Raw genomic sequence first — 13,048 nt, 5'->3', positions numbered from 1 at the left:
TTATTGTTCCTCATCAAACACTTTTTCGTGACACTGACATCTGCACATAAAAATTATCTTCATATATATATATATTTATATTCATATATATATATATATATATATATATATTTATTTAGAGAGAGAGAATTTATGATTCTTGTATCCACAATTAATTCAAGAGATATTTTTTTAGCTCACTGGAAATTGGACAGGGGGTTAGTGGGGTCAATAGGAGGTTGAGTGCCTAGCTGGGACACATTGGTTTTTTTACAGGAAGGTGCGCGCACGTACACCCCGACGGAGGCGCACGTGCACACACACCCACACGCACACACACACACACACACACACACACACACACAAAACTATACACATGCATGCATAGATACCCTCGCTCTAGCTTTCGTGTGCACACATAGGCCACATGACGTGTGGCGTCCCACACTCGTGCACACACTCACATACACACACGCACACACACGCGCACACAGGCACAAACAAACACTCACACACTCGCAATCAAACACAGGTGCGTTCAACTAACACAGAGAGGCAGGTCTGTACATTTATCGGAGGCGATTGTCCCCCCAAGCTTGACTTTTAAGCACATCCGGATCTTTTAAAAAAACACAAGAGAAACCAACCCACCGAACCGAAAACCAAAAGACAGTCAGAAACCAGAGAGCTTCTGCACTCGTGGTCCGGAACCTTCCACAGAATTCCCCTTATTTTTTTATCAGCATATTTTTTAACCACTCCTCTAAGGCTCCCTCATGTTTGTGCCACATGTTTGGCACGTCAACTCGTTCGACGTGGCTCTCTGCTCTCGTAGGATTCTCTCTATCTCTACACTGTACAGTGCATTGTACGATGACGATGAAGATAGTAATGGCGTTGGTGGTGGTGTTGGTGGGGTTGGTGGTTTTTCTGACTGACCGTTCTGCGGCAGTCATGACGGGTAAATGAACCGGGTGTCCTCAAATTAAAAAAATACTGAAGAAACCCGCGACGTACTTTGAACCTTTTTGATGAGAAAAAATAAAAGCACTTCCTGGACGAGACGGTGGACAGTCTTTTAGACTCTTGGAAACGAGACCACAATGTCACTTCATGAGGAAAGGATAAGGACTTTCTGCAGGACTTTCTACCACCGCCTGCCATCCGGGACGGAACGTGAAGTGTCTCTTGACGTACGTACACACATCAGGGGGAGAGAGGGTTGACACTATTCTCTGCCTGGTTCATCTCCTCCGCGTTGTTGATGTATAATTTTGTATACAACTTATATAAAAAAACACAATGGTGAAATCCTCAGGGTCCATCCGACAATCAATGTAATATTACACACTCTGAAATGTTCACACAAAAATGCCGCAAAGCAGGGTTGTTATTTTTTTCATATAAAGAAGGAACAAATAAGAAGCCCTCTAGAAAAATTAGCAACAGAACCCTGAAAATATGTTATGTTGACCGTCTTGAAGATGACACCCTGTGAAGAAAGATCCAGCAAAAAAATTGAGCCTTTGGTGGCTGCAAAATCGGTTTTGGAAAAAAAAGGAAAATGCAATACAATCCTTTGTCTGCAGGGGTGGCCTGTTCGCCAGCAAATCTGCCTCAATTTCCTGATATGCTCTCATCTCAGGAAAAACCTGTGCTTTAATTCGTCCCTGACCTTCTGGAAGGCTTCTGAGGCTGGCCCCTACCCTCCACTCGTTTTATCTTTCTCCTTCCATTTCCTCCAATCCTCCTGCCCCTTCCTACCCCTTCCTGCGACCAAAAAAAAGATCATGCCCCTTCCCACACAAAGTGACTGCTCTCCCTCTCCCTCTCTCTCTCTGTCTCTGTGTCTCTCTCTCTCTCTCTCTCTCTCTCTCTCCCTCTCCCTCTCTCTCTGTGTCTCTGTGTCTCGCTCTCTCTCTCTCTCTCATCTCAATATTTTGTGATCCCATCTCCCTTCTGCCCTGAGGGAGTCACTCCCTCTCTCCCTCCCTCTCTCTCTGTCTTGCTCTCGCTCTCTCTCTCCCTGCGCTGTCCAACCCCTCTCTCTATCTCTGTGTGCTTCCCCTCTATATATCTATCCCTCTCTCTCTCTCCCTCTCTCTCTGTTTCCTTCTCTACTACGATATCCTTTTCTATAAACGACTCTTTCATATCTTTCAGGAGCTTCTTATAATCCATTTCCTGGGCTAATGGAACTATTTGGGAAGAGATGAAATAAAATAAAACTAAAACATGTTGGCATGCACATGCACAGTTTCTCTGTCTCCTTTTTTTCTAAGTTTCTCTATCCCCCCCTACTATGGATCCTCCTGCTGCCATTGGCTGCATCTCTCTCTCTCTCTCTCTGTAAAGCACGCTGGCCTCAGTCGTCCCCCACCATCGTAATCCTGTGTTTCTGTTGACCAAGACCCTCAAGAACTGAAACAAAAAAAACACCCTTTAACTCCTGTCTGCCTGAACACACACGCACACCCCTTACCCCGCCCCTCCCCCCCTTCCCCTATCCCCCCCGCCCCCCCCCCCCCCCCCCCCCACCCCCCCCCGCCCCCGCCCCCCCCCCCCCCCCCCCCCCCCTTCCACGAGCCCCCCCCCCGGCCCGACCTCAGACCCAGGAGTCGGGGGAGGCCGGGTAGTGGCTGGTCTCGTAGTTCAGTTCGCTGTACGGCCGCGACGCCGAATAGAAGTCCACGTAGTTGCCGGTGGACTTGAGGCCCAGGTGCATGCGCAGGTCCTCCCGGGGGTCCCGCGGGGGTCCGCTGGCGGCGGCGGCGGCGGCCCCCGGGGGCGGCAGGGGCTGCTGCTGCTGCGGCGGCGGCGGGTGGGGCGGGTGCACCTGGGGCTGGGCCGGCGCCTGGGGCTGCGGGGGCTGGGGCTGCTGGGGCAGCGGTGGCTGCGGAGGGGGGGCGGCGGCGGCGGCGTTGGCGGCGCCGGCCGGAGGGGGGTGGGCGGGGGGCTGCGGGGGGCCGACGCCCTGCTGCTGCTGCGTCTCCTCGTAGTAGCAGCCGCCGCCGTCGTCCAGGCTGCGGCCCAGGCCGTGGTGCAGCTGGTGGTGGGGGCCGGCCTGCGGCAGCGGGGGCTGCGGCTGGGGGAAGGAGGGAGGGGGAGGGTAGGGGTCGTAGTCTTTTAGTAGGGCCGCCGGCGGGACGTCCTGCACGGAGAGCGGCAGGCCGACACAGGGCTGGGCTGGGACCTGGAGGAGGTGGTGTTGGGTGTTGTGTGAGAGGGTGGGGGTGTGTGTGTGTGTGTGGGGGGGGGGGGGTAGGGGTGGGGTGGGTCGTGGAGGGGGAGGAGGTGGGGTTGTGACATGATATGTTTCAAGAGGGTGCGTGTGCGGGGAAAATGAAGTGGAAAAAAAGGGTTGGGCGGGGGGGGGGGGGGTGTGTGTTTGATGTTGTTGAGTGGAGCGAGGTGGGGGGGAGGAGGTGGAGGGGAGGTGGAGCGGGGGAGGGCGAGGAGGAGAGGAACAGGAGGTTGGAGGGGAGGGGAGTTAAGGCACTTGAAAGGCAGGCAATTCAGGTGAAAGGCTCTGGAGAGGAACGGCTGGGTGGAACCATGCTGTGAATCCTCTTATCCACTGTTACATGCATGCAGGTACCTGGGGGGGGGGGGGGGGGGGGCAATGATTCTATCCTCAACCGCTGAGTGCTTGCAAATATGTGGACGCCTTCCATAAGAGTCTAGCAACAGCGTGTTTCGATACACACCAACATTCGGCATTTCTAAATGTGTGCGTTGAGAATATCCTCTGCTGGTTTTTCTCTTGCTTTTTTAGTGTCCTAGACCCTTCTCTGAGGACATCTGTTCAACCCAAATAGATCGTTAGCACAACGGTATATCCAAGATTAACTTTTTAATTGGCCACACTTTTGGCTCCGGTGGTGAGTCTGTGAGTTTATCTCTAAAAGGCAGGCGTCTTACAGAGATCTGTGCCTCTTATCACACTAGTGTGTGTGTGTGTGTGTGTTGTTTGTACCGTACTTTTTCTATTCGTCTTTCATCTGTTGGAAGGTGTCTAGGTATTCGATAATGTTCTCAAACATTTTCTTTCACAATTATTGGACTGGTTATTGATTGTGTGTGTATGTGTTTGTGTGTGTGCACTGTATACTGTATGCGATTCTGATTCTACAATTGGAACTCACCTGATTTTGTTTGATTTCATCGCTGGCAGTCAAGTAAGAGTTGCGGAATAATGTAGAGGCGCCACAAGACACTGGAGGAAAGAGGGAGAATCACCTTGAGGTACTACAATTAAATGCGGTTAATGCGAATAATGAATATACTCCATTAATATACGCCATTCCAGCAAAAGGGTTCACTATTTATGTTTGACTGAAGCCGATACAAAAAGCCAAAATGCAGCTTAGTTACAAAAAATATAATTAGTGTCAAAATGCTAGCGCCTTCCCATTATGAGGCTGACAATTAGCTTGTCGCTAATAAGTTGAACGCCGCAGTAGCTTAATTGCACACTAGTGCGATGTGTGGCAAAAATGGCACACATGAGAAATATAAACTAATTTATAGTGAAAAAGAGATAATAAACAGAGAGTGAAGAATATCAATGTGCAGAACATGGAAAATGTAGCAAAGTTAAACACACACACGCACACACACATAAACAGGTATCTCCTCGCACACCCACCTGCCATGGTGTCTTTGCGGGATGTGTGTTCTCCTTTGTTGCTATGGAAACCAGCGTTGGTTGCCGTGGAGTCGTAATCCATCTTGCGTTCCTTCAAACTCATCATCTCTCGCGGGGAGGCTGGGGCGCTCGCTAAGCAACGACACACACACACACACACACACACACACACACACACACACACACACACACACACACACACACACACACACACACACACACACACACACACACACACACACACACACACACACGAACACACACACACACAATAATGAGCACGACAGCCTTTTTGTGTGTATGTGATTGCAAGTGGGCGTGTGTGCATGTGTCTGTGTGTGTGTCATTATTTAGGCTTGTCAGCAATCAGGGTCACCTCCAGCAGCATGTTATAAGACCTCAGGTAGCAATAATCAAACTCCCCACAGATACATACACACACACAAACAAACAGACCCACACATACACACATATCCTGTTGACACACACACATCCTCATGACAAACACACACACAGACATACTTCCCCGGGGTGGCGGGTTTTGAGTGAGTTGACCGTTCTCACAGAATGCTGTCAAGGCAGGGTAAACACTTATTGGTTGTTAAGGTGATCATGTGTCTACTTAATCTTATTAGGCTACAGCATCAACCCCAAGCTAGGGGTAAAATACTCTCCCTGCAAAAAGGCTGGATGGCACAACCGAAGCAGTGCATAAAATGTCAAACATGTTCGTATTTCTATATCAATTTTCACTCTCCACCACACACTACCCACACTTGCACACTCACTCTTCTGCATATGCAAACACATGCTCATCCCTCTCACACACACACACACACACACACACACACACACACACACACACACACACACACACACACACACACACACACACACACACACACACACACACACACACACACACACACACACACAGTGGCTTCACAGTTGCTATGCGTCATTATGTAATGTAATCTCCCTTCTCCCCGCACTTTAAATGCTTCGTCATTCACCATAATCTGGACACATCCAGTCGCCGGGATCCTTCCTACTTGAGCATTAGCCCCATTTGCTTAGCTAAACATTTACCTCAAACACTCAGGAATGAGGTCACATAAAGCAGCTGCTCTTAAGCTGAATAACGTTGTCCATGTGGGCTGTTCGTTACCCTGTCCAATGTCACATTCTAAATGATTTTTAAAAGTTGTGAATTTATCACAATGGAGTAAAATCACAGTACACACAGAACCATGTTGTCTCCGTTTGACAGGGCTGCATCGATAGTTTGGGGATTCTAAGGGATGCTTAGGACTGTATTATTAAGCTTTTGGCCTGGATAAAAAAAGAGGGAAAAATGAAATGATTTGGTTTGCGGTCCTGGACGTCCCTCACACAGACACCCTGAGAGAACAAGGCAACTGGCATCAGTTGGCCAGAGATAAGGTCACTGGAGAGACCGAGACAGAGACAGAGAGCGAGAGCGAGAGCGAGAGCGAGAGAGAGAGAGAGAGAGAAAGAGAGAGAGAGAAAGAGAGAGAGAGAGAGAGAGAGAGAGAGAGAGAGAGAGAGAGAGAGAGAGAGAGAGAGAGAGAGAGAGAGAGCCCAGGAGACTAGCTCTGAGTACTATCAGAACAAAGCCTTGCAGATCCCTTGGTACCATGGAAAGGTCTCCCTATTTCTCTCTCTCTCTTTACCTCCCTCTGTTTCTCTCTTTCCCCCTCTCTGTCTCCGTCTCTCTCTCCCTCTCTCTCCCTCCCTCTCCCTCTCTCTCTTTCTCTCTCTCTCTCTCTCTCTCTCCTTCTCTCTCTCTGTCGCTCTCCCTCCCGCTCTCTCTCTCTGTCGCTCTCCCTCCCGCTCTCTCTCTCTCTCTCTCTCTGTTTCCGTCTCCGTCTCTCTCCCTCTCCCTCTCTCTCTCTCTCTCTCTCTCACTCTCCCTCCCTCTCCCTCTCTCTCTCTCTCTCTCTCTCTCTCTCTCTCTCTCTCTCTCTCTCCCTCCCTCTCCCTCTCGCTCTCCCTCTCTCGCTCTCTCTCTCTCTCCCTCTCTCTCTCTCTCTCTCTCTCTCTCTCGCTCTCCCTCCCCCTCACTCTCTCTCTCTGTCCTTCTCCTTTGATCCATCTCTGAGGGGCTGAATCGCAATGTGACATGCAGAGGGAGAGATACGAGCGCACGGCATGCGCAAGCACGGGCATGCATGCATGTACCTCCGTTTCCTCTCTCTGTCTCGCTCTCTCTCCCTTGTCAACATTTCCTGAAGCTCCTCCGCTCCTGTCTCATGTGCTGCATTATACTTTCTCTCCCTCTTTCTCTCTCTCTTTCATGCACACTCTCTCCCTTTCGTCTTCCTCGCTTTCCTGCTCTTCCTTTATCTCTTCGTGATTCTGCTCCTTCTCTCTTTCTCTGAGTCATAATTTATCTCTGTTTTTTCTCCTCCCCCTCTTTCCTTCAGCGGGGTCCTTGAAGACTCTGCTAAGCCAGAGGAGAGGGAAAAGTACTTTTCTGCCTCATCAGCCCACTAAAGCCGCTGTGGAGAAAGCACTGCTCAAGGCTCTCCGCGCACTAATGCTAGCAGGGAATGGTAATGCATCCAATGCGAAAGCTGCAAGGCCACGGAGCTAACGCTAAAAGCTAACTTTAATCACACTTTTGCGATAAGGCCATTGGAAGTTAGAGTTATGCCAATGCCAATGCGCAATAGACTATGCTAACACGGAGGAAGGCGGCGTAAGGTATTTGAGGACTGCGGTAGCGCCGCGACCCTGAACAGTGTTTTGACTCAACTTGTTGTTTTGATCTTTACTTTGATTGGAAAGAAATGTTGATTGCGCTTCAGCAATGGGTTTTCGGTCCGTGGTTTGAAGGCTTTTCTTGAGTCAAAACTGTTAAGCACTGATGATCGCTTCGATCAATGCGACCAAGGTAAAGCACACTCTGTGTTTTCCGTGTGGAGTACACTTAGGGAGTCTGCAGTCACTTGAATCACTAACCGAACTTCAAGAAACATCTGGAGACTTAACTCTCTTGTGCAACACACTTGATGGGCTGTACCATCTCAGTGATATTACTAGAATGCACTAGCCTAAGAACCAGAATAATCAACAAGCTTGTGTTTTATTTGTTTTGTTCATTTTATCTGTTCATACTGATTTCCTGCCAAACTGGCCTGGGTCGGGCCAATCACAACCGTTTATCAAGTATTGGGTGGGTTTGATACGATTACTGTACAGAGGCGCGCCATAAAGGATTTATTTTCGGAAATACCAAGATGGCTGCCACTGATGTGGAACAGTCTGTTGATTCCGTTGTTGCACCGATAATAATGAACTGGATAGTAATTTTTAGAAGAACAAACAACTGCACTTAAAAGCTTTTTCTGACAAGAAAAAAGGTTTGTGGTATTTGTTGCGTCGCTGTCTCTGTCACACGTTTAATTGCCATGATTGCTTGACGGCCTATCCAATTGCGTCCAGAGTACTTTTGCTCTGTGCCGTTGACAAGGAGAAATTGAAAAATGAACCTAGAGGTTCCAGACTTTCGCACTGGTCTGGCGAAGTCGGGCTTATTATTCACTATACCGCTAGATGCAAAAAAATACTTAACCTACTACTGCTTCCTATTATATGGCTATTCGGCACTCTGTCTGCTATTCTATTTTTTGTTACTTGCTCATGCAGCACTTTGGAAGCGACTCCGGTTTTGATTGTATGTTTTGATGCGCTCAGCTTAAGTTATAAAGTGTGACAATAAGTTAGAGTGGCAACACACAAACTTACTCTCGACAGACACACACACACACACACACACACACACACACACACACACACACACACACACACACACACACACACACACACACACACACACACACACACACACACACACACACACACACACACACACACACGCACCCGCACACACACACAGAGGAGGCTGGCACTCACCGGAGCGGTTGTTGGGGGAGTTCCTGACCGGAGAGACGGAGGGGGTCCTTGAAGACGAGTAGGGTCTCTGTCGATCTCTCTCTATCGTGGAGGCAGAGCCCACAAAGTGATACTGGGAGAAGCCGTCCTGAAAGAAGGGGAGAATTACACACACACCTGAATAAATGAAAGTTATATACAATCATCTCCAAGACTATAGTGTCTTTAGTTTAACTACAATTTTTTTGGTTTTGCAACAAATGATTTGTTTGTGATCAGATTTTTTTTTTTAAGTGCTGTAATTAAAGTTTGTTCAAAATAAAACTAAACTTTTTTCTTAACTTATAATGTGATCTGATATGTTGATTTGGATGTTGCCTTTTCCTGAATCATGATTCAAATGAAAAGCATATCTGGTTATGGGTTTCATCTATCTATCTTATCTCATCTCTAATATGAAAGTACGTTGCCACACCATACGCCAAAGGTCAAATGTATATTATCAATTCTTTCTTCTTAATTCCATTTGCAAACGACATTCCCTCGGTTTACTGTCCCTTCTGCTCAAATAATGTTTACGATCCCAAATGATGTCACTGTTGTTGTGTGGGTCCGCTAATCACTGTTGTGGTTACGTATCAAAGTAAAGGCTTACACGACGATGACGGATCGCTGACATCAGACAAATTTAAAACAACGCACAAACTGTTTGTAGACAACAGCAACGGTGGGTCTGTCAACATACGGATGGATAAACGTAGGAGAGTGCTCAATGGGTTGTTTACAGACGCGCTGCATTCACACCCGCTCCCGCACAACTCAGAACACACAGACATCAATGGGCGGATTAGCAATTACTCCACCGTCCTTGGAAAGAGGAATAAAGGACCGTGTGCCACAATACAACTAATTTCACGTGCATACTGTAATTACATGCAAAGCCACCGGCTTTGTATCTGTATTAGTTTAGCGGTGATTGGAACAAAGCTTCCTTTTTTAGCGTGTGTGTGGATTACGAGAGTCAACAACACCCAGTGAGCCGGAACAAAATTCAATTTAGCATTAAAATAATTGGCTACCTCCGGACGGCGAAGCAAAGCGTCAGTCAGGCAACAGATAATAGAGACGTACTCAAACATCCCAGCTTTGCAGCACTGTGCTGGTGGCGGTGGGCATGACTGAGCTGGTGGTAGTGGTGGGTGATGGTGGTGGTAAAGGTGGTGGGTGTTGTGTTATCGATGGTGGAGGGGGGTGGTCATACAGGTCGGTGGTGGAGGGTGTTGAAGTCGAGGTAACGGAGATGGCTTTGTGTGGTGCTGATAGTGTTGGTGGTTAGAGGTGTTGGTGCCGGTGGTTGAGATTGTGGTTAGAGGTGTTGGTGAAGGGGACGATGATGATGATGATGATGGTGGCGGTGTTAAAGAGGGTGGTGGTGTCGGTGGAACAGGCTGGAATGAGAAAGAAGGGGAACTGGGAGAAGGATAGCAGTAGAAGGATACAAAGAAGACAATCTTCAGACGAGGGAAGGAAATTAGGAGATAAGGAAAAAAGTAGGAAGATTCAGAAACGGAAAGGGGGAGATGAAAATACAGAGTCAGAGGGAGAGAGAGGGAGGGGGAGAGGGAGAGAGAGGGGGTTGCCAGGCAACCCACGTGCCAGTTGATCTCATTACTGTCAGGCAGTTGGGTGAAGGTCGGAGACCAGTAAAAACTGATTACAACCCCCCCAAGTAATCGTGTGTTTGTCATTTGCGTGTGTGTGTGTGCGTGTGTCTACATATGTGCCAGTGTCTACACATGTGCCAGTGTCTTGTTTGTAAAGGACCATGCCAAACAGGCTGTGAAAGGTTACAAACGATGGCTTGTGCACAAGCCCCGGCCCCCCTCCCTCCACCTCCCCCCCAACCCAACCAAGCCAACTCAGGCACCTGGGAACATCGCTATCGTTCTATTTTCCTCCTACACACACTCTCCCCCCCCCCCCCCCCCCCCCCCCCCCCCCCCCCCCCCCCTCCCTATTTCTCTGACACCCAAAGCTCCCCTCCCCCCCCACACAAACCACCACCTCTACCTGCTAGTTTAGTTATTATTACTGAGTGCATATCTGATGGCCCTCCTGTCTACAAAGGACTGGACTTCACCTTTACACTCAGTCTATCACTGATATACTTCTTTCAATGATATGAAACCGAAAATAAATAGATAAATGGAAATCATCATTTCAGAAGGTGCTCACTGTGAGTCGCGCTGTACTTTAACACCTCAGTCGATATATATGAGAATGAAGGGCTGTAATGTATTGAATATTCTGCACCTGTGCATTTTCTTTTCTTTTGTTGCGTAAAAGAGATGAATGCTGACGGACTGCGCATTGTTAGATGTGAAAGGGGAGGAGGAGAGGAAAGGAGAGGCAAGCAGAGAGCTTCTTCATTTCAGTGACTCCCCTCAAAACACACTCCGTTTCTAATCAAAGCAATTCTGCCATAATCAAGACAAAAATGTAATCAAGAGGAAAATAGAAGGGGGGCTACATATGGACACACGCACACACACACACACACACTTGCACGCAGCCACACAAGCAGACACGCACGTACACACAAACACATACACACATGCACATATGTGCAGTTTGTGCACACACACACACACAGATACGTCACGAACATACCACGTGTCATACAACCAAACAGTGGGGAGGCCCTTCCTGCTGAATCAGGATAAACAGAGTAGAAAAAACGAATTGATGAGGCATTATGTGTCACACGGCCTCAGTCTACAAACAGAAATACCTGCAGGCATTCCATTAATTTGTCGCTTCAAATTTACATGGGATTAATTTGTTGCATTTTGAATGGGGCGTCTTTAACGCTTCCCTCCCTTAAGACGCCTGCTATGTTGCACCAACGTACATGTACGCTGGCCCGCAAACAGGCAAACGTGCCACACATGTACATGTGCAGGTCCCATAAGCGGTCACCTGTTTGATAAACACTGTATCTCTCTGACCGTGACCTTTGTGTTTGATAAATAAGACCATCTGTCCTTGGTGTGTTGTTTATGTGCTGTACTTTTACTTATGCATTTTTTTTTTTTTGTGTGTGTGTGTGTGTGTGTGTGTGTGTGTGTGTGTGTGTGTGTGTGTGTGTGTGTGTGTGTGTGTGTGTGTGTGTGTGTGTGTGTTGGAATCATTTGTGCATGGTCAAGAGACCGGGGGGAGGGGGGGCAGCTAAAAACGACAAAGGAAAGAAATATGACAAGGTGTTTTGCCGTAAACATATAGTGTGGGTGTGTGTGTGGACTGTATGGAAGAATAACCCTAACCTCCTATATGATTATCTTGTTTGTGTATGTGTGTTTGTGTGTTTGTATGTATTTCTGTGTGTGTGACGTGTGTGTGTGTGTGTGTGTGTTTGGTGTGTGCATACGTGCGTGTACATGTGTGTTTCTGTTCAAGGGACACAAACAGACACGCGCTAATCTGACTCATTCATAACCGCAACATTTTTTTTTTCCGTCGTTTCCATTGTTCCCAACTTATTTTTTTCGTCCCTTCTAATACATAACACGCTGTGCCCAGTTCTGAATCCCATTCCACTCTCTATGCTAATCCATGTTTGGATTGCAGACTAACAGGATTTCCTAATATGTCAAGCAGCGATGCTAGCAGTTCAGTCACTTTATTTGGGGACTTAACTCTGGACTGGTGTGATAAAAGTAAATGTGTGAATCCTCTAACTTGACGTTTGGTAACTCTGTCTCCTACCCCACTGTGAATGATATGAAGTACCAAAAAAATTCAGTTTTTCCATCCATCAGTCAGTCAGTCGCAGTGATAGGAATGTCCTACGACAAGAGGTAGGTCTTTTTTCTACTACTATAGACTTAAAAGGGCAAGTAAACACCAAAATAACTTTCTTCAGGTGAAAACTGGGTCACTCACAAAGTGCTGGTGAACATTTCTGTGATATTGTTGACTAAAATGTTTCCTCAAATAACACTTTCTGAATCTTCTGGGCAGAGGTTCTCCTGCTAAAACCAGGCTTTACTTTCCCCTTTTAACCTGTAAAACCTCTAAAAGCGTTTGAACTGCTGCAATACCTTTTAGGTCCAAAATAGTTTTCCTGTCTTGTGATCACAATACCAAGTCGATTTTGAGGCAGACAAAAATCCAGCTGAAATCGATTGAGCTGTTTGCAGATTCTTTTCACTCTTCTAAAATCGTTTTTAAAAAAAGTAAACAATTTCAATCAAAAGTTTGGGCTGGCAGTCATTAAAAGTTGCAGTGTAACATTTGTTCGACAAATCAATCACCGTATAAATAACACCGCTCACACGGCTGTGACTGGAACGTTACCCGGCAACAGTGATTAAAGACGTGCGATTGGAGTAACCACCCCCTGGCCCTCCATGTTGTCACAACTTCTGCTCGAACTGCGTGACAGCAAAACAGAAATAGTGAGAGTAACACGTTGGTGAGGGGAGACAAGGCGAGGACACAGCG

General features: G+C 47.5%; 1 protein-coding gene across 1 annotated transcript in view; it reads right to left on the bottom strand.

The window, feature by feature from the left end:
• Nucleotides 1-2,584: 2,584 nt before the first annotated feature.
• The window catches only part of ctnnd2a (catenin (cadherin-associated protein), delta 2a), a 170,026-nt gene continuing 159,562 nt past the window's right edge, over nt 2,585-13,048 (bottom strand). The window contains 6 exon segments of the mRNA XM_056584840.1: nt 2,585-2,782; nt 2,816-2,839; nt 2,930-3,172; nt 4,125-4,195; nt 4,622-4,759; nt 8,567-8,693. Of these exon segments, the coding sequence (XP_056440815.1) occupies nt 2,585-2,782; nt 2,816-2,839; nt 2,930-3,172; nt 4,125-4,195; nt 4,622-4,759; nt 8,567-8,693 (801 nt within the window).

Source organism: Gadus chalcogrammus, chromosome 23 (genome assembly GCF_026213295.1).
Source record: "Gadus chalcogrammus isolate NIFS_2021 chromosome 23, NIFS_Gcha_1.0, whole genome shotgun sequence".
Taxonomy (NCBI): Eukaryota; Metazoa; Chordata; class Actinopteri; order Gadiformes; family Gadidae; genus Gadus; species Gadus chalcogrammus.
This window is presented reverse-complemented; position numbering and strand designations above follow the sequence as displayed.